Source organism: Mastomys coucha, unplaced genomic scaffold, assembly GCF_008632895.1.
Source record: "Mastomys coucha isolate ucsf_1 unplaced genomic scaffold, UCSF_Mcou_1 pScaffold15, whole genome shotgun sequence".
Lineage (NCBI taxonomy): Eukaryota > Metazoa > Chordata > Mammalia > Rodentia > Muridae > Mastomys > Mastomys coucha.
Window position 1 is genome coordinate 159,955,930 of NW_022196897.1, and position 21,973 is coordinate 159,977,902.

The 21,973-nt window shown below is 49.9% G+C and overlaps 1 protein-coding gene and 1 long non-coding RNA gene across 2 annotated transcripts; one reads left to right on the forward strand and one right to left on the reverse strand.

Annotated features, from left to right (window-relative positions):
- Window positions 1–5,917: 5,917 nt before the first annotated feature.
- On the reverse strand, window positions 5,918–15,405 carry Ankrd60 (ankyrin repeat domain 60). The gene is made up of 4 exons (XM_031372911.1): window positions 15,070–15,405; window positions 9,731–9,861; window positions 8,244–8,409; window positions 5,918–6,330 (listed from the first exon to the last, which is right to left on the reverse strand). Exons 1-4 carry the CDS (start codon window positions 15,395–15,397, stop codon window positions 6,053–6,055), a joined length of 903 nt encoding a protein of 300 aa, XP_031228771.1. The 5' UTR covers window positions 15,398–15,405; the 3' UTR covers window positions 5,918–6,052.
- LOC116091488 lies at window positions 15,075–21,313 on the forward strand. The gene is made up of 2 exons (XR_004119049.1): window positions 15,075–15,721; window positions 21,023–21,313. It is a non-coding gene; the product is annotated as an uncharacterized LOC116091488 (long non-coding RNA).
- Window positions 21,314–21,973: the final 660 nt, after the last annotated feature.

The following is a 21,973-nucleotide window of genomic DNA, read 5'->3' on the forward strand; positions in this document are numbered from 1 at the left end:
AAACAAACTCTGAGGGATCCAGTCTCCAGTAGGCTGGAAACAGACTCTGAGGGATCCAGTCTCCACCAATCTGGCTTTTTATTTGGTTTCTGAGAATCAAACTTGATTCCCAATGCAATATGGACGCACCCAGCTCGTCAGCCCTCAGCCTCCTTAACATAATTTTTATGCCTAGATCAACACGGATAGACATACACAGGGTGTCTCTTGACAGTTGTAACTTGGGGTCAAGTACATATTTCTAACCCTTAGGGCCACATCCTGGGCAATCTGTTGGCCTATACATACAGTACACAAGACAAGATCAAGTCTTTTTTAAAAAACAAACAAGCAAAGAAAAAAAAAACCCACCAGGGTCTCATGTAGCCCAAGGTGGCCTAGAGCTCACCAAGTAATTGAGGATGTCCTTGAACTTCAAACCCCAACTGACAGCCACACCCAGTTTTTGGAAGGCTGGGGTTGAACCTGGGGCTTCACATGTGTTACACAATCAGCTAGGCTACATCCCAAGTCCCTCAAATAATTTTTTTTTATTAAAACGTGCGTGCATGTGTCCCTGGATGAGTATGTCGATGCATGCATGCTTTTTTGTGTGTTTATGTACTGTCTGCATACTTCTATGGAATATGCATGCAGTGACCACAGAGTCCAGAAGAGGGCGTCTGGAGCTGAAGTTACAGGTGGGTTTGAGCTGGGAAATGAATTCTGGCCCTCTGTAAGGGCTGCGAGCAACATTAATCACACCCCTCCAAGCCTGTATGATCTCTCAACAGCTGCAAAATATGCCCCCAACATTCCCAACATCCCCCTCCCGGGCACTGGGGACATTCTCAAGGCCCCAACATCCCCCCTCCTGGGCACTGGGGACACTCTCAAAGCCCCAACACCCCTCTCCTGGGACTGGGGATACTTTCAAGGCCTGGCCATCCTGGCCAGCAGTTTCAACATATATAAACATGTCTTTTGCCCTGGGACTTCTACAAAACTGGAGAGCTGCGTCTAGACTGGGCATTTGGACAGGAAATGGTGAATTATAACCTTGCAAGGATATGGAATTCTCTAAACATCCCTGTGACATTTCCCAGACACACACAGGCACACACACACACACATGCATGCACTCTGGAGCCCCAGATGTTACTGGTATTTTTAATTTTTTTCTGTTTTAAATTTAGAATGTATAGCAACCAAACAAGTCAAGGATGATTCTGTGGGAAGACAGGCAGTGCTCTCCTGGGGCAGATGGGACACTGGGGTCTTCTTGTTCCATGGCCAGATGTGTACTCTAGAGTAATGGAGGACAGACCCTTTTCCAGATGTCGTGAGGGCTATACACGTGTCCCCCTGGCCACTGTACATGTCCCCCATGCCCACTCTGCAGACAGTTCCCAGGGCTCAAGCAGAAATGCCATCCTCGAGCCCCCCAAACCGAGCCCCACTCTTGAATTTTCAAGTGACGCAGATAGCAGCATCCCTGACATTTCAGCAGAACACAAGCCCCGGTGTTTTGCTAAATGTTAATGGGTTTCTGTGCCCTCTGCTGGCTGCCTCTGTATTCAATGCGCAGTGCGGAGGCAGGGCCTGGAGACTGGAATTTTCCTCTGCCTGAGAGCCTGTTGTTCCTCTGCAGCAGCTCTGGCCTGGGGGCGCTCTATGAGCTGCTGAGAAAGCCTTCCATCACTTAATGTCCAGACCAGCAAGTTTACGGGAAATTATTAATCTCCCACTTTGGGAATTATTAGCTCTGGATGGAGACTCTTATTGTATAAGGTTTGCTGAGAATTTATGAGCCTCTCCGGAATCCGGGAGGGGATCGATTCTCAGAGAGTAAACATTTTAAGCAAATTAAGTCTTGGTGGTATAATAATACGAATAATGCCTGCCATTTTTCAAGTGTCTGCTTTGTGCCAGGCATTCCATCTCTCTGGTGGCAATAGGGGCAGGTTTTATAACCCCCAGCACTCCATGTGAGGCAACTGAGACCCCAAGAGCTGCCCCTGGTTGGTCTAATGCCACATACCGGGGCAGAGGAAGTCTCTAGAGCTTGTGTAGCAGACCACAAAACAGCCCTCCTGCTCACCAAGGGGTCACCATGGCAGGAAATTCCCACGGACTGTTTCTTCCACCAACAGAAATGGTTGTGCAGAAAGATAAGACCCGCAGATGAGATGGGTGGAGGAAGCTGAGGGTCTCAGGACACGGCCGTCGGTCCTGAGGTTGCACAGCTGATGGGGAGGAGGGCTGGGGAGACAGCTCCATCAGTAATGCTTGCTATGCAGGCATGGAGATCTGAGTCTGAGCCCCAGAACCCACCTAAAGCAATCCAGCATGGCGCCTGGAGACATGGCTCAGCTGCTTTACAGGGAGGACAAAAGACTCAGGCGCACCGAGACAGCTCTACTCGCTGCTGATGACACGTGAGACCAGGCTTGTGGGGGACCAGAGGCTGAAGAGCCAGGAGAGTAGACCCACCATCTCAGGGCCCACCATCTCAGTCCCGAGTGAGCCGCTCAGGCAGAGATTTCTCTAATGTATAGCTGTGTTGCTGGTCTTAAATTTTCCACTACACTGGCTCCTGTGACAGAGGCCAGCTGCAGTGACCTCTGCAGTGCAGATCAGGAGGAGAGAGTGAGTGAGACTCACTCCGGGAAGGGGAAAGGACTTGCTGGTCACTGGGACATTGACTTTGAGAACCCTTGTAGCTAAGGAAAATGGAAGCTCGATGCAGTGCAAACCATCATTTTTGCTGTGTCATCCTGTGGGGCTGGCTTTCCAGAACTCTTCCCAGAATGCCGTGGGGCTTACTGAAGAGCTATGTCCCTGGCAGGGATGAAGAGATAAGATCATTTTCCTGTCCCCTCTAAGGTCATCAAGGACACACCACAACACTTCCCAGGGCACTAAGGACCAAGGACTGCTCGTCAGAGTTCAGTGGCCAGAAGTAGACAGACACCTAGTGGGTTTTCTTCCTCTTCTTTTTTTTTTTTTCTTTTTTCTTTCTTTCTTTTTTTTTTTTTTTTGGTTTTTGTCTTTCGAGACAGGGTTTCTCTGAGTAGCCCTGGCTGTCCTGGAACTCACTCTGTAGACCAGGCTGGCCTCGAATTCAGAAATCTGCCTGCCTCTGCCTCCCAAGTGCTGGGATTAAAGTCGTGCGCTGCTGCTACTGCTGCTGCCCGGCTCCACCTCTTCTCTTGTTGGTTCAACCACCTACTCCAGAGCTTCAGCAGGGCTCCCAGCCAATGTCTCAAACAACATGCATGTGTGTGTATGGTGGAGTTGGGGGGGTGTCCTCCAATATTTCTAGCAACCTCGAGGACCTGGTGCAGGAAGGAATCTCCTCTACTCTCTACAAGGAATCCTTCCCTCACAGAAATGAAGACCGGCTCAGAGACATGAGCCTGGAGGGCTCCAGTCTCTCCTACTCTGAGCCTCCAGCTCCACACAAGTGAGGTCCCTGGTGACCAGAAGGCCATCCCAGTGAGGGCGCAGATGTAAGGGAATCAGTGTCCTCCCCAGACGCGTGTTGTTCCCAGGATATAGCAGACCGAGACTCTCTCCAGATCTGTTCCAGGGCCAGCGAGGTATTTTCGCTCCTGGAGAAAACCACTGACAATGAACCCTCCCTGATGTCCTTTTGTTGTCCCCTGAAGTATGAACAATAAAACAAGCGTGGAGGAAACAGCTCCAGATGTAACATTCTGTCAACCAATGGCAGGCCACTTAGCTGTTGACATACCCCGTGTAGCCCGTGCTGTAGGCTTGTTGACATACCCCGTGTAGGGCTTGTTTCTATGTGATGCACTTGTGTGTTGCGGGAGGGGGGGGGTGTACATTGCATGTTTACAGTGCTGGGAACTGGATCCAGGGCCTTGTTCATGCTAAGAAAGCCCTCACACACCCAAGCTGTACCCTAAGGCCCAGCGCAAGGTATTGAGCTTGCCTCTAATGGAGTATCCTCAGAGCCCAGGAGCGTGTCCAAGTGATCCTGTCCTGGACTGAAGAAAATGTCACCAGAGAAGGCTTGACGCTGCTAGATATCTAGCCAAGTGTCTAATTGAATTGGGGGATGTGGGAGTGCTTGTCCCCAAATGTGTGGGTCCTCCTGCCAGGCGGTTGGCCCTTCCAATAACAAAGACTGCTTAGCAAGCTCCTGGCAAACACAGGACTTGGAGGGACTCCACTTGTTAAGTTAAAAGGGTACCCATAAGTCACCCCACCTCCCCGCACCTCATTAGCTAAGTGACCTGACCCGATGGATTGAGGTTGTTTTAATATCTGCCTATTGACTTTAGAGCATGCCTGCCAAAAGTAAGATCTCAGTTTGACATCCCCGAGGCCAAAGCATCCCCTGTGCTTTCCTGACTCTTATTTGTCAAACAGAAGGCTGAGCCTGGGCACAGCCACGTCGGCTGCCCTAGAACCATTGTCAACAGAGGTCTTACTTGCTATGACACCAGGAAACACAGACCATTAATTTTAAAACAAGGTCTTGTTGGGAAATTGAAAGGAAGGGCAGCCAGGGTGCAGTGCCACTCACCCAACACCACCCAAGGCAACTTGATGAACAGCTAGGAGACCTTTGATATGGGTTCCAGGACTTGTGTCAGGGTTCAGGGCTTCAGGGAAACATATGACCCAACGACAAGGTGGATGTTGTACCACCACAAGGCCTGTGGCCCACCCCTGCACTGCAGCCCTAGAACTGGGAGTCATCCTAACAGGACTAACTCAGGCCCTCCCACCACTTTCTCAGGCAAACAAGCAATTGAGCAGCTGTCTGACCGCCGACCCCCGACCCCTGACCCCAGGTGTGCCTTCCTACCTTTCTACTTCTTCAGAATTGCAAGGCAATCTTTCAAAACCAAGAGGGAAACTATCATGAAAATTGAGTTTCCGCTCTGGAACATTCTAGAACAATCTAGTAACTTCTAGCCTGCCTTTCTGTTGGTGCTGGGTCCCTGTGCTTTTTTCCAGGCATTGGGCCTCAACCTCCATTTCCCTGCTTGTTGCCTGCAGTTGGTTCACCGACCCCCATGACAGGGTCTACGGTGTAGTCTAAGGTCCAACGCAAGGTATTGAGCTTGTCTCTAATGAAGTGTCCTCAGAACCCAGAGGCCAGGAGCATGTCCAAGTGATCTTGCTCCAGACTGAAGAAAATGTCACCACTGAAGGCTTGACGATGCTGGATGTCCAGCCAAGTGTCTAATTGAACTGGGGGAAATGGAATGCTTGTCCCCAAATGTGTGGGTCCTCCTGCCAGGCATAGTACCTGGGACCAATGACTGGCTTCCAGGGAGAGGAGGTGCTGGGGACAGTGGGAAGGGAGCATGAGGGCTGTGGGGACACTGGGTTGTGACCACAGGAAGAGGGTGCCAGCCTCTCTCTCTTTTCTGTCTCCTGTGCTATTTTCTTCCCACTGAAGGCCACATGCCTCCTTCCCACAAGGATAAGGAATGAAGCCCTTGGAAGACTATGTTTGGAGGTCCAGAAGACACACTCCTGGCTACTCTCTCTTCCCCGTACTCAAGCAGCAGATCCCTAAGAGCTAGCTCAGCCTACACTGTGTCCCATCCCTGGCCACAGAAATGGTTAGCTGCATGGGTTTGACAAACAGATTCACAACCTACGCTGCTCATGACCTCCTGACGTAGGCCGTGCTCGTTCTGCGAAGTAACAGGAGCGCTATTATCGTTCCTGTTATTACTCCCATTATGCTGGTGCATTAGAGGGCCTCAGAAGGGAGGGATAATTGGCTACTATCACCCCAACCGGTGTGACTGGGCATCAATGTACAAAGAGCTTAAAATTAAAGGCTGGCATTGTAGGCATGGTGGGGGACAGAATGGGTTACAAAAGAGATGGACTCACCTGACCCATTACACCCTCCTGCAGACACTAGTAAGAGGACACCAATTTGGTGTCTGATTTAGATCTGTGCCTTCTTTTGTTCCCTAGTGAGTGCCATGGAGGGCTACAGTGGGGGCTGGAAGGTCACTCCAGAGTCTCATGATAGGCAAATGTACTCAGGAGATCAACATTGAGCTCTTCCCTGTCACAACCCCCGGGTGGATTTCTCCGAAGCATCCCTCCCTGCCAAGTTGGGGTTCCTGTTCCCAGACTTGATCATCCAGTAGAGGAGGAACAACTTGCGCTCGAGATTTCCACGCTTCAGGCGCCGCGCAATGGTGACAGGTGTATCGTTCTTCAAGTCTTTGTCGTGGATGGAGGCACCATGTTCCAGTAAGGGCTGGATGCAGTCTGTCCTGCCCATGGCTGCGACGACGTGCAGGGGTGTCCTGCCCAAGGGTGATTTGGCCAGGCAGTTCGCTCCTGTGAGATTAAAAAGACCAGCTAGAGTGATCTGTTCTAGCCAGGAGTCCCACCATGTGACACGAAGGTGCAACAAGAAAGGGACCAGGGGCTATGGCAAGAATACGACGAAGGGTTGATGCTGCTCCCAGGGACACGGTGGCCTCCCTTAGCTCATCACCCCTCCCATCAAGCCTGGTCCCAGGCGGCACCCAGTAAACAGCACATTCCAGTCTCCTGTTCCAAGACCATCTTTGCATCTTGCTGCCTGGGGAGCACTCTTTGATGGATTTGTCTGCCCACCTCACTGCATCTGCTCATTGTAGCACTGTCTCCATCCCTTTCTTATGCTTTCTACTGATTACCTTTGCTTCCGAAGCAGCAGCTCCATGCGTCTTCTGCCCTTACATCATTCTGCACTGTACCCCAGGCCCTTTGCACATGCTTTTCCTGTTATGCGCTACACTTTTGCATCTCTCCCCCTTTAGGGTTTCAGTGACTTCCTTCGTTCTTCCTCCCTACAACCCCTGCCTCTCCCCATAGGAGCTCGGTGGGCACTGTGTGGAGTGCATCCCATATGTGAGAGGCTGTGGGATTAAACATTTGTAACCGCCGGCTGACTTCCCCCCCTACAATCCATGAGGACAGAAACACACATGGTCTGGGCACTGCTGCATTTATCCTTGGGACGCAACTGTAGGTACTGGGGTGGTAGCAGGAAATGGCAGCCTCCTGCAGACAGACGGGCCAGTGGCAGGGGTCCAGCACAGACAGTATTCGATTCAACCCAGCCTGCAATTGCGGCTGCTGCCGCACAGTTCGATTGAGCTATGGCTGGTTGGTGAGGCGAAACTTAAGTAGGCTTCCAGAACAAGGCAGGCCCGACCCTGTGCCTCCCCCACCCCCACCCCCAACGATGGCTGCAGAGGACAGACGGCTTTGCAAAGCCGGCCGTCATTTTTTAACGGGTGCCTTCAAATACATCACAGTTCCATCAGAGCGAAGATGTCTTTTTATGAGCTTAAAGGACTACTGGGCTGTGAAAGCCTATCTTTCATTGTATAAGCGAAGTGCAGAAAGGCAGTGTGGGACGGCAGAAAACACGATGCTGTCACCCAACCATCTTGAGCTCTGTGGCAGAGACATGACATGCCAGTACCCTGCTTGGGGCAGCTGTCTTGTCTCCCACCTTGTCTGGTCTGGTAGAAGTGGGGGAATCACTGGGGCTGGGAAAGATAGTAAAGGAAGAGGCCCTTCCTGGAGGTGGTAGCTTAGAAAGCCAGAGATGCTTGCGAGTCCCTCCCCCTTTCTCCAAGGAAGTCCTGCGGTGGGCTCTGCAGCCATGCTCAGTCAGGGGCTTCGTTTCCCCAACTAAGGAGGACAAAAGATTCCTTGCAGACATCTGCCCAGACACGATGCTGACCACAGCTTTGGACAGAGAGACAGACAGACAGATGGTCACCCTTAAATGGAGACATGATGGAAAGAGAGTGTGGCTGAGCATCTATTTAAAAGGACCTCCAGCCAGTCTGCTGACCATTCCGTGGGGTAGCCAGGGTAAGGTCGTGCTTCACCATTGCAGAATCTACTTCAGGCAGGGCAAGGATGAAGACAGACCATGAGCTGCTTGGAAAGGTGAGGCTAGGAAGTCCTCTGGACAGCCCCCACCCCTACCCCCACCCCCAGGCCTCCATGACTCACTGTCCTATCATTTTGGTTCTACCACAACAGAATGCTCTACAGACCTGGCCTAGAGAAGTGCAAGTCCCTGGTGGGAATACCACATGGTGCTCAGGACCAAGGAGCCCAGCAGGAGACATGACACGGTAGGTGGCTTAGAAGACTGGAATCTAGGGAACCATTGCTGAAGTAACAAGTAAGATGGGTCAGTCTGTCCTCCCAACCACACCAGGCCAGGCTTTCTGCAGAATTACCAAGTTCTAGAAGATACTGCACGGCATCCACGTGGCCTCTGTGAGCTGAGATGTACAAGGCCACAAACGCTCTCTGGGCCGTCCACTGCCTCCACTGCTCCCCCTTAAAATGCTGTGAGTTTGCTGTTCGGTAGTAGGTATCTTCGCTGATGCCAAGACAAGACATCTAGGTGAAAGGAATAGATCCGGGCTGTCTCTGGGGCACCCATGGGGGTTGACTTAATCCTAACCGAGGTACACAGTGGGAGTGGAGGGGCCCTAGGTGACGCACACACACCCAGGAAGTGAGGCTGCTCAGCACCCTGCCTCCGCCCCCAGACAGGCAGGGGACACAGGAAGGCCTTTCTGCCAATGTTTTGAAGGGAGAAGATAACACTGCCAGTGTATCCAGAGGAAGATGTTTGTGGCCCTTGGGGAAAAGGCCAGCTAACACAATGTGGCCCCCCGCAAGGAGCCCTGGGAGAGGGAGGAGTGGTGGAGTCTGTCTTTCCAGTCCATTTTTGTGCCCCTTGCCTCTGTTGCCTGTTGGCAGAGAGATGCCCATCAACTCTGGGGGGGCGGGGGAGACACAGATCTTCAGGGTTGGGAGGAGAGCCATGGGTACCACAGAGAGGACTCGGTGCTCTGGATGCCCCAGTCAGTCGGGGAGGGGTACGGGGAGGGGCAGTGGGGCCGACTGAACATGGAGTGGAGTGATGATGGAGTGGAGTACTGTGGTCATCTTCTCAGGCAGCAGGGCACTTCCAGGAGAGAGAGAGGAAACTGGGGGCTGTAGACGAGTGGAAGACATGCTACAGCTGGGGCTTTGCTCTCTCGGTTCTCAGGCCTGGGGTCTGGGGCACAGACTTCCCGCTACCCACCCTTCCCTGGATGCATCCCAGCACCTCTTCCTGTACCCCAACCTTCCCTTGAACCCTGTCCTACCAGGAAACTGCCTCTTCCCCCTGGGGAATCTCAGAGCTCTACCCTCAAAGTCTACTGAAGAAAGAGCACACGCGCTTGCCCTGGTACCGACCATTCATCTTCATGGATGGGTAAACTTCCCTGTCCTCCCACTCCTCCTCATGCTCCCCCAAGCCCAGCAGGAGGCCTGACAAACATCAAGTGAAGGCTGCCGCCCAAGGGTGCCCTACTTCCCCACTCCCAAGGCAGACAGAACCTTCTGGGTATTTCAGTTACTTGCACACGGTACGCAAGCCCCTGAGCACTGGGCTACCACCCCATGTTCTTTACCAGGGTTAAATTTGATTTTCAACTTGGTCAACACATGGATAGAAAATGTACCACCTGGGCCCCACTGCGGGTGGAGTAAGCGGGTTTATGAACTGTTAATAAGCAAGCCCAGGGGACGCACAAGCCCAGACGGTCTGGAGACACTCCATGCAGGAAGCCCATCTTTCTTCCCCACTCTGAGGCCTTTATTCAAATTCTCACGCTAAAGACTGGGGTCCCTTGCTCCCTAATATTGAAAAAAAGCACGAAACCACCTTACTGGGGTCCCCTTCCACAGCAGCCAAAACCAGTTCCGTCCAACCATCATAATGCCAGATACATAATGAAATAACTGCTCCGGGAATGACATCGTAGAACTTCAGTGTGGCATCATCCATCAAAGTTCCTATGGGAAACAATTTTTCCTTTTAACAAAATTAGGACTTAGAGAAATCACTGCCTCAGTTTAGACCATGTCTGGCCCCAAATCACGCAAAGATACTCTTAAAATCTTAAGCAGAGGGGGTCGGGGGGGGGGGAGTCTCTCCCTTGATGGTCACACAGGAGCCTGCTTGATGCTGCTAAGGCTTTTTAGAAAATTAATTTGGCTCAGCTCAGATGGAAGCTGGATCCAAAAAGGAGAAAAAAAGAAAAAGGAAAAAAAACTACACACACAATGGCAATGATTTATAAAATTTTGTAATTACAGCTTGTCCTGTTGGGGAGAAAATGCATGAGTCAGCGAAATCGTTTTATGAGGCAAACTCTACAAATAGAACTACTTAAATTTGAGCTATACATCACAGGCCCGACAGTGTACTTAGCAAGTTATATACCTTCAACTGAACACCGACTCCGGGGAATGTAGCCATTAGCTGGCTAAAGAGATGACAGTGACTGAAGGACCCAGCAAGTGACAGACAGCCCACGTCAGGGTCTGTCCAAGTAGGTGCTTAACTGACATTTTCAACTAAGTTCCCTTCTCTATCCCACGCACCACACTGATAGCTAGCTCTTGCAGTCAAGGATGTCACCCCAGACATTGTCCCTCGTGGGGACAAGACTGTTCCCCTATGAGCCTATGGTAGTCTCAGAAGCAAATATCAACCCTCACACAGTATTTGGACTGGAGTATCAGAGCTCTTGCCAGGCCCGGCATGGCATCTTATTCTTGGGGTCAGCAGACCTAGACCCATACCCAGAAACCCGGGCTCAGCCAGGCTTGGTGACACACAGTTATCACCCCAGAATCTGGGAGCTGGAGGATCAGGGGTTCAGGACTAACCTGAAGATACATGAGATCCTGTTTTAACAACAACAACAACAACAACAACAATTAAAAAAAAGAAAAAACCCACTGTTCGGAAAAGACAGCTCAAGGGGCACCATGCAGGGAGGGCTTTTTAAAAGGTAGCGCTATTTAGTTTCTCAAAACACACGTCTATCTTAGGAACCATAGATGTCTTGGATTGCTTTGTGAGCAATAACAACCCACCCAGGCTGCCCTAGTACCCTTTCCAGCTGATCAGAATCCACAAATGGTCTGCGCTCTTGATAATTATTGTGGGTCTCTATGCCTGAACTGCGCGGTACATCCTTGAACCTTCACAACAACCCTCCCCTACATGACTCTCCCTCTAACTGGGAGCAAGCCGAGGCTAGGCCTGCCTAGGATGGGACAAGGTCTGACTCCTGCCAGACTTGTGGGCACTACTTGATGACCACACCCTCAGAAGGATGCAGATAGATAGAATGCTGGTCAGTGAATCTGTTAAGGTTTTGTTTGTGGCTTGACCATGGGAGCCTGTCTGTCACTGCTCTGAGACAATTTGACTTCCTAACCATTCAGTAAACATCTAGGAGAGTTGTGTGTCTTGCCTCACAGTTCCCTAGCACGTTCCCTTTTGCAGATGGGCAGCCACTACCTTGGCCTCAGACAAATGCTACTAATTATCAACAGATAAATGATCACCAGGGGCAGTACTCGCTCGTGAATTTGTTTGGCAAGTTTAGACAAGGCCATCGGGATCCCGCCATGATCTCACTTGCCCTTCCCTCTGCAACCTTGGAGGTGGGCAGATGTACCAGTCGCAGTCAAGGCGGCACAGCTTAGGGGTCAGGCCTCCAGCAGTTGCTAAGTGACTGCTGAATCTTAGCACTGTGACATCACTGTGAAGTCACCCACCTCTTACTCTCTCACAGCTTGCTTGAATTTATTGCTTGCTGGTGAGAATAAAGGAACAAAAGGGGGTCCAGAGTGAGGAAGACACTTTCCAATTCCTTTCTGGGGAACAACTGCACAGTCCCTCATCACACCTCATGTCCTTCATACCTTGCTAGCTATAGACAGGCTCAAACGCAGCTTCTTGCTAAATAAAGCTTTAAAGAATACACACACACACACACACACACACACACACACACACACACACACTACACACACACAATATGCATCTTTCAACTACTGTAAGAAAATACATATGCCCCGGAAAACATTTAACCTATTTTTAAAAGTGCCAAGGAAGAGTGTTTTGGCCTTGCCTGCACAGTTTGCAGAGTCATTCCTGTCCACTGGGGAACAGCACAGAGAATTCTAGAGCTAATGGGGCTCTGCTCTCCGGATTAGGAGACTGAGCCCAGGACAGCCAGTGCCTGAGAAAGCTGAGCGTGTCTCCATCGCTCCCAGGCCCTGCAGTACTCTGCAGTGTCTCCCGGATACCGGCTGCTCACATTCCCCCGGCAGCCCAGAGGTTTTTTGTTGTTGCTTTTGTTTTGTTTTGTTTTTTGTTTTTTAATCTTCATTTTCTTGAAGTGTTTTGTGTTGATTTCCATCGGGTGGGGAGATGATGGAGCCCAAGGGTCTTTGATCCTGTTCTCATATCCTAAACATTGTAGGGAATGGGGACAGGGGAAGCCATGCCCTGAGGTTGAGGGAAGGATAGACAGGCTGAAGAGCCTCTGGCTTCCCACTGGGTGCCTCCCCATGGAATTAGTCTAGCTATGGGATTCATGGGGGTCCAGTTCAAGAGAACTGAAAGGACTGGTTCTAGCTTTGCGGGGCTCCCTGTGAGCCCCCAGTGTGGGGAAGGACACAGCTTGCAACTTGGGGTTCAGAGACAGGCTAGGTTAGTGTCAAGACTGGGGGGGGGTGTCTAATAATCATGGGCAAGGTTTGAGTTCTGAGGTTCTGGTGAAAGGAGGACTTACTCTGTATTTGGGGTTCCCATGGGAGCTAGCCTTGCCATCTGGCTGGGGGTTCTGGTTTTGGAGGAATCTGTGGCAGGACGTGGAGTCTTTGGCTGGGCTTGCTTAGGCAGCTCTGATTGGTAAGCACCTGGGAGTAATCAGACAGCTCTCCTTTGAGATTCAGGGTCTTGCTAGTGATAGAGTCTGCTCTAAGTTTGGGGTTCTGATATGATAGGTTTGGCTAATTGATCTATATGAGTTTTGGGGTCCTCATGAATCAGGGTTGGTTTGAACCTTCATTTCCTCAGGGACACAGCTAGTGTCAGCTTTAAGGTACTCACGAACACATGGTTTTCTTGAGGGTGGGAAAGTGAAGAGATGCAAGCATGGCTTCACTTTTTTTGGGGGGAGGGGTCCTCCTGTGGGCTTGACTCATTTAATCCCTGGAACCTTTATGAGGATACTTGGCTTGGACTGGGGTCCTGCTGTGCTCATGGGAAGCTGGAGGGCTGGCTTTCAGAGGTGGAGAGAGTTGGGTTTAGAAGTGGGGAATCCAGCTGTGGGCAAGGTCCACTTTAGGATCTAGCATCCTTATGTGGACTGGGATGTGGCTGTACGGATGAATGGTGATAGCTGGGGGGAGGGGTGTCTCAGAGTTCGGTATCCAGGCTCTGTGTTGATGCTTGTGATGTGGGTGGAGTCTGCTCTGGGATTTAAGGTGCTGGTGTGGCCAGGGGCAGCTAGAGGATTTGAGGGTCACACATAGCAGTGTGTGGGCAGGGTTTGTCTCAGCTTCAGTATCCTTGTGTGGAAACAGCTATGGAGGATGGCCAGTCCTGGTGGTCTTACGGTTAGCCTGGGGGATTTGGGGTTCAGGGTTGGTCAGGCTTGTTTTGATCTGGGGTTCTAAGGTAGGTAAGGGTTGGAGTTTCAGTGTCCTCATGTAAAGGCAGCTGCTGAAGAATTTGGGGTTCTGAAGTAGTGATAGCTAGTCTGGAGATCTTGGGTTCAGTCTTGGGCAGGTACATCCTGGATTTGGGGGGACCAAAGGGGGAAGTGTTTGGCTTACTTTTGATTTCCTCATGAGTAAGTTGGTAGAGTACTTGGGGTCCTAAGAGACTGATGGCTAGCCTAGATATTTGGGGTTCAAACCTGAGTTTGGGTTTGTTCTGGGCTTGGGGTTCCAGGAAATGAAGCAAGGTTCATTTTGAGTTTTAGTATCTCTGTGTGCATGGCTGGTGAGCAAGTGTTTGGGGAGCTGCAGTGGTGTTAGTCTGAGAGATTTGGGGGCTTAGCCTTGAGTAGGTGTGCTCTGGGCTTGGGGTTGGAGGATTGGCAGGCTTTATTTTGATGTTTAGCACCCTTGAAAGAACACATAGTAGGTATGAGTTGGGGGGGGAGTAGTGGTTAGTGTGGGAGGGGGATCTGGACATTTAGCTTTGTTCTGGGTTTGGGGTTCCAAGAGGGGAAAGTTTGATCTGAGTTTTATCATCTCTGTGTAGACACAGTTGATGGAAGCTTGGGGTCACCTAAAATAGTCATGGTTACTTGAAGATTTGGTCGTGCTGGGTCTGGACTTGGGGTTTCCTAAGGTAGGTAGGATTTTGTTTAGTATCTTCAAGTGGAGAGTGGGGACAGAGGACCTGGGTTCCTGAGGCAGTGGTAATTAGCTTAGAGACCGAGTCCAGCCTTGGCCAACTTTGTCCTGGGTCTTAAGGGTCCCAGGCCAGGCTGGCTTATGTCCGTGCAGCTGTGTATGGACACAGTTGAGCTACTTATTTCCACCTTGGAGATTTGAGGTTCAATCTTAGGCAGATGTCCTCTGCCTTTGGGGACCTGAGGTCAACAAGGTTTGTTCTAGCTTCTGAAATGCTTGCATAGACAGGCTGGCTAGAGAACTTGGGTGTTCACCACTTAGGGTTTGTTTTGGATCCAGGTTCTCATGGGGGAAAGGCCTGTCCTTCATTTGGTGGTGGTGGGGTCTCCTGAGGCCTAGTTTTGTTTCAAGTGTGCAGTCTTTGGAAAACATGGTTGTCTTGGGAGCTTGGGTTCCCTAACGAAGACAAGAGATGGCCCAGAAGGTCTGTGGTTTTGAGATTTGGGGTTCTGAGTAGCCTAGACTTGCTCAAGGTTGGCAGACCGCAGCCTGGGACAGACACAATGCTTGTGAACCAGGTTATTAACCCCTTATATTTGGGGTTAATAAGACACCCACCCATGGTTAGGAGTTAGGAGCCCTTGAATGGCCAGCACTCCAAGGGGCCTTTTTTGATGGGGCTTGAGGTGGCTGGGGTTGACTTGGTCACCTTGGATTCTCTGGTAGTTACGAGAGTGTCTTGGGAACCTAGGGCAGGAGTGGGCGGGGGGGGGCGAGGGGCTTGAGTGGGAGGAGCTCATGGGGTGCGGGAAGGGGTTGGGCAGGGGCCACCTTGGTCCAGGAAATGCAGCCGCTGCAGGTTGAAGGGGATGCCGACCATCAGGTCCAGCTCTTCTTTGAGCTCCCGCACTGTCATGTCGTTGCGGCAGTTGGCCACGCGGAACACCTCCCCAGTCTCCTCCAGCCTCACCCGCAGGATATAGACGTCAGGGGCAAAGTCCGGCGACGCGGTGGAGGCAAGCGGGTCCCCTGTGTGCCCCTTAACCCGTGCGCGGGCCCGGTTGGAGGGCTGAGCAGGGCGCGCGCCCGCCTTGGGGTCGCCCCCCTGCCGCTTCGGCGGACGCGTGCCCGCCCCCGCCACGTCTGCCGCCCTCTGCATGGCCCGCGTCATCCCGCGCGTCATCGCCGCCCCCGCCTGGGGCCCCCGGGACAGGAGAGGGGCGCCCGCGCTTCCGGAGACGGCTCCAACCCCCCTCTTCCGCGGCCCTCGCCAGCCTCCTAGCCCTGTGGGGAACCTCGTCTGTTCTGGGCAGTCTGCGTGATTAGTGAGAAACGCCCGGCCCACAGTTTCTAAGGTGGTCGCTATGTGCTTGGAACATAGCAATCCAAGCTGACCTGGGCCACCTGGAACAGGCAGAGGCTTGCGTGGAAATGGCACCAAACCCATGTGCCCTGACGTTGTGACATCCTTGGAGGGAGAAACGTATGGAAGACATTTGATGGGAAAGTCAGGCTTGAACCTTTTTAGGGAGAGCTCAAACCTCGGGGTTGGAAGGGTGGAGGCCCCCAAACGCCAGATCTAAAGCAGGGAGCCAGAACGCCCTTCGAAAATTCTGTTGTTACCAAGAACAAAATGGAAGCTTGAAAAATACATTTTGTATAGCAGTTAGTTACAAAAATTTGGTCTAAGGCATGGTGGTCCAGGCCATTCACTCACTTGGGGGCAAAGGCACATGCAGTTCAAGGTGATATAAAGGGAGGGTGGTTTGATCCTTCTATATCGGAGAGGCTCATTGTAAATGATGGATAATTATGTATACAGTGAACAGGCTGGGGCTTTTAACCATGGGTCTTACAGTCGTCGTTGTCTTCCTCCTCCTCCTCCTTTTTCTCCTCCTCCTCCTTCCTTTTTTCTTTCCTCCTCTCCCTTCCTCCTCCTCTCCCCTCCTCCTCCTTTTTCTCCTCCTCCTCCTCTTCTTCCTCCTCCTCTCCCTTCCTCCTCCTTCCTCTTTTTTCTTTTCCTCCTCCTCCTCCTTCTTCTTCTCCTCTCCTTCCTCCTCCTCCTCTCCCTTCCTCCTCCTCCTCCTTTCCTTTTTTCTTTTCTTCTTCCTCCTCCTCCTCCTTTCCTTCTTCCTCCTTCTCCTTTTTCTTTTTTGTCTGCAGTCCTGAGTATTGATCCCGAAGTTCCACTCAGGAAAGGAAAAGTTCCCTAGCTGTCCCGTAGCCACAGTCTTGATCGGAGGCTGGTCTTGCCATAAGTGGTCAGTTTAATTACAGGACCTAGATTCTACCTCAGAACACTAAATATTTATTTTTACTTTACCTTTATTATTTGTGTTTGTTTGTTTGTTTGTTTTTTGAGACAGGATTTCTCTGTGTAGCCCTGGGTGTCCTGGAACTCACTCTGTAGACCAGGTTGACCTCAAAATCAAGAACTGCCTGCCTCTGCCTCCCAAGTGCTGGGACTGAAGGAGTGTATCATGACTGCCTGGCATTTTTGCTCTTCTTTTTAGAAAATTATGCTCTGTAAAGAATCCAAGAATCTAGCTGAATACTTTTCCTTACTTTTAGACCAACAGATTTTAATACAGTTTCTATTACCTAAGCAGTAAAAGCCTGTTTGCTGCAGAAGCCCGGCAGCATGCCTCATGTACTTACTGTAGACACATAGTAAACACAAAGTGGGCCATTTTTTGTTTTTGTTTTTAATCATTTGTCTCTAACTTTAATGAATTAACTCTGCTAAAGTAGCCCATATGTTGCCTGTGCTTGGTATTTGAGTTTTTTACATATTTCCTAGTCTCTTTGGCACAGCATAGACTCTTTCCTTTCCTTTTAAATAACAAACACAATAGTATTTGGGGGCCTGCAGAGGTGGCCTGTATAACAGGAAATTCAACATATAACTTTACAGTTTATTTTTATAAAGAAGCACCTGTGTCCCATGGGCCACCCACTACTTTGTCTTGCTAAAACCCGAAACACTAAGAAGGGCAGACTGGGTACAGAACCATAATCAAATGCTTACAGAACACAGAATTATTAATTAATGAAAAATGTTTAAACTGTACAGCATCTTTTTATTCATTTGAAATTCAAAAGTAGGAAATCTAAGTTCTGTGTACCTAAGCCAATATAAAGAATATATAACTCCCCAAATCAATGGAGCTTGTAGAAAGTTCTGGTCAAAAGTATGGTTTCTTTTCTTCCTCCCCTCCTTTTTTTTCTTTTTCTCTTTTTCTTTCTTTCCTTTTCTTTTCTTTTATTCTCCTTTCTTTTCTTTGAGTCTAAAGTGTAACCAGTATCCATGTAGCTCAGCCATCAGTCCCTACACCACCCACCAAATCCCTGGACATGTCCACATTAAAACAACTTTATGACTCTAGCTACTGTCAAAGACCAACACATATTTTACATTTTCAGTTTCTGAATTAGGTAAAGGGTGAGGAGCAATACCCGAGAGGAGCCAGATAACGGGGAGAGCAGTTCTTTACTAGCCTGCTTTTACAAGGACACTTCAAAAGTCCACCGAAGAGCTGCATCTGCAGCAATCCCAAAGCAGAACAAGATTTCAAGTGACATGTTTATTCACTGCAGAAGCTAACGTTACATCCATAGATCTTCCTCCTGTCAAGTTATTTACACATGTACAGTATTTCAGCTGAAGATAAAATACAGGGCCATAAACTCCATTTTCTGAGAGAGGATCAGGGCAGCAAGCCCAGAGGTTATTTACAAGCCTCTACTAATGGCTTTATTGGCGAGGGGAGCTGTACTTAGGTTTGGTTTCCTTGAACAGGGTTGTGTTATGTAGCTCAGACATGCCGAGAAGTCTCTCTATTGTGTTTGAACGTTTGATCTCCCTGCTCCAGCCTCCCAGGTGCTAGAATTGTAGATGTGAGCAACTGTACCAGGCTCTGAGGGGAGGTTTTAAAAACAAGTCTGCCTAAGAAAGCAAATTGCTGGCCACAGCTCATGGTGAGGAAGCCTGAGAGCGATCGGTACCTGGACCCACAACCGCTCTACAAACCTGCCACTCATCAGGTCTGTAGAGGCAAGAAGGACTAGGCTGCCATCACCTGAAAGAAACCTCACCTAGAAGCTCTTATACAACTAACTGGGTTCTGTTCAAGTACAAGCCATGTGTGTATCAGAGGCATCTCTGTGCATCCATCATGGGGTGCTAGTTCTAGTTTTCCAGTAGAGTGGTTTCTATAGCATTCTGTATCTTTGGTTCTAAGGAAGCAAAAAATGAAATATCTTGGTCCTTGTCAGACTGCAGAGCCAAGAGTCTCTTCAACAACTTCAAGATGATGGTTCTCAACATTTCTAAAATAAGCCAAGGAGAGAAAAGTTGGCATTACATGTGCCATGAACTGTGTTATATAATATATCCTAGTCTTGTTATCTTTTAGGCCATGTCAAGACCCTGGATAAATTTTCCAAAAATAGCCTTGTACCTAAGTCTTCTCAGATGGTAAAATACCTTATTCCAAAAGTATTTCTGAGATTTTAATGGTGGACTGCTAGTAGTAACACCTGCTTTAAAAGTTTAAGTAACTAAACCTTTACATGCATCTTACTCTGTAGTTCATGAGAATTGACATGTGGGGAGCAGGACAGGGAGAAGGCTGGAAATGAACAAACAGGGGCCCACACCATGGTGGGGAAACAAGCCAGTACAGGCACACAGCTTGCAAGCAGCACAACTCAGGCTTAAACAGCCCAGTGGCATCATACTTCGAGAGCTTTGAGATAGACTTTGGCGTCCTTTCCTATCATAACTGGAACTGAAAAAACGCCTCACTACCTAGAAAGCAGTGTGAGTTTGTATCTGGGGTATCTTTGTTTAAGAAAGGGAATTATGCGCATCCCTTCAGCTGTCTTGTGTCTCCAGTGAACTACTATGCAGCCTGCTATAATTCGTTGGGGACCTAGTTGCCACCTGTCTCAGCCAGGGTTTCCAGAGAAGCCAGCTAGGTCTAAGCCTTCTCCAGCAGTGTCTGCCACAGTGTCTTGGCCAGCAGAGCCTTCACATCTGGCACAGGATCGGACGTCAGACTCAGGAGGCTGCGAAGCAAGTGTCCCACAAACTGGAGCACAGGAGCAGACTCTTCAATCACCACAGCCTGCAGAAATGAAAGCCTAGCAGTGACTTTCTCAAGATTTCAAAGCACATGTACTTCTGTAATTGTAAAGACATTACTTCAGGATCTATAGGTTTGAGATGTGAGGTGGGGGGGGGGACTTTTACATTTCAAGAAGTGAATTTAGTTATAAGCAGTTTATAGTTTTTATAACTCACTCCCAAGGAATGGCTGCCACGGACTGCAAGGTCTGCGGGCTCTGGAGGTAGGCAGGTGCAGACTCGAAACAAACCGCTCACTCTGCAGCCTCAGGGAAGCTGCCTCACCTTTCTGAACCCCGTTTCTTCAATGGTGCAGTAACTGATCCTTTGTACCAATCACCCTGCACAAGGCCACCATATTGTACACACCTGGGCAATAAGAATTTGTTCACTTCGGGAAGTGGTGGCGCACACCTTTAATCCCAGCACTTGGGAGGCAGAGGCAGGTGGATTTCTGAGTTCGAGGCCAGCCTGGTCTACAGAGCGAGTTCCAGGACAGCCAGGGCTACACAGAGAAACCCTGTCTTGAAAAACAAACAAACAAACAAACAAAAAAAGAATTTGTTCAGAACCCCACCTTTAAGACAAGGACTAGCTGCCAGGCTAACCCAAATGCTGGCCCAGGCTCAGCCTCTCAAAGCTAGCCATGCCTACTTGAGCTCAACAGTGGAGTCTGTGCACTGCCTCCTAACTTACAGAGCGCTTAGAAGACACGCCTTCCTTTCTTCTCACGGCTGCTTCTGGAGAGCAACACTAGCCTTGTTTTATGGGTGAGAAAACTCTGTACCAGTGTGGTAGTGACACTGAACGTCTCACAACCAACAAGTGAGTAGAGACTTGAGCCAGGCACATGGACTCCGGTTCCGGTGGGTGTTCCCTCTGAGAGGAGTTGGTATCCGGGTGAGTTAGCATCTGGGTAACAGTGTCTCGGGGGTCATCCACAGGCTCTGGTGAGTTACCATGGTAACAGTGTCTCGGGGTCACCTACAGGCTCTGGTGAGTTACCATGGTAACAGTGTCTTGGGGTCATCCACAGGCTCTGGTGAGTTACCATGGTAACAGTGTCTTGGGGTCATCCACAGGCTCTGATGAGTTACCATGGTAACAGTGTCTTGGGGTCATCCACAGGCTCTGGTTAGTTACCATGATAACAGTGTCTCGGGGTCATCAACATGCCTGTTCTCATAGCTGACCTCATCAGGTTAGAGGGACATGGCGTGGAACAGCACGGTGCACACTCCATTGTGCAGACACACTGCTATAACCAGGCCACTAGCAGGAGCTCAGAAATAGGCTCTAGGCCAGTGAGGTCTCACTCTAGATCTGCCTTGTCACCCTAGTACCTTCTTCCAAGAGCTGATAGAGATTAACAAGTCTCTGAGGTGCACTATCTCAGGAGCATCGGTCCCTTGCATTGTGCTTTTATAGATTTTCTACATCTTTAATATTTTTTTCCTCAAAAAAGATCTTGTTGGTTTTTCTTAAAATGAATTGGTATCACTTCTTGTTTGTTTCTCATATTTTTCTAAATTCCAAAATTTCACATAAGTAGTTAAAAGCATAGAAGCAAAAAAAAAAAACAGAAAGAAAGAAAGAAAGAAAGAAAGAAAAGGCATTGCTGTACAAAGATGTGAATACTGATATTTTCCTTCACAGATGTCTGGCTTTGCTGTGGAAAAATACCGGCTATGTCCTCCTAACCCAACAGGGGGCGCTGGTGAGTCCTCTCACTGCAGTTGTTTACAAGGCAGCCATCTAAACTGCAGGCCTTGGATTAAGACTGGCTTCATCAAAGCTGGCTTTCAGCACAGCTCCTGGAGATGGCGTACCACCCCCCTTTGCCTTTGTGATACCAGAAGACAGCATGATCAAACACCAAAACGATTAAAACAATACTTGGGGGAACAAAACCAAAGACATGGCTTTCCATGTCTAGCGGGATCCTGACTAGGTCACTTGGCCTCTTTGCTTCACCTAGAACAATTATCCTTAAAGATAAACAGGCGTGCCATCATGTTCCACCATGGGGCATACTCAGGAGCCATTGCTAGAGAATCAGATAGATGTGTCAAGATGGCTGACATTCCAGCCAGCACCCTGTGACACAGGCACAAACATTTCCACGGTGCTAGTCAGAGGGGTATTGAGAAGATGAGGTGCTGTAAGCTTGAAACCTGGGGCATGAAAGTGGGTCTCTCCACTCTGACCCAGTGTGACAGGAGAGGGCTAGGTGTGATGGGAGAGCCGGCTGGCTCTGCACTGACTTCATCTTCAGGATGCACAGGACACAGTAGCGACCGACCATGTCTTGGGTGTGAACAGTGCCCAGAGTGACTGTGAACAAGATTCTGTGCCTCCTAGAGCTGCTCAGTCTCCTGCAGCTCGGTAAACTTTCCCCAGCTTCTGCCAGGGAAAAGAGTCCCCAGGCAGACTCTCCGGGGCTGTGCTAACCCAGCAGATGCAAGCAAAAACCTGCCTTCCAACCCAACCCACTCAGGGCAATGTGCTCCGGGGCTCATCTCCAGATGAGCTCCTGGATGAAAAGGAGCCCCAGAGCACAGGCACCACGCAAGCAGACCTTCTGCAGCCTCGCCACCACCTGTGAGC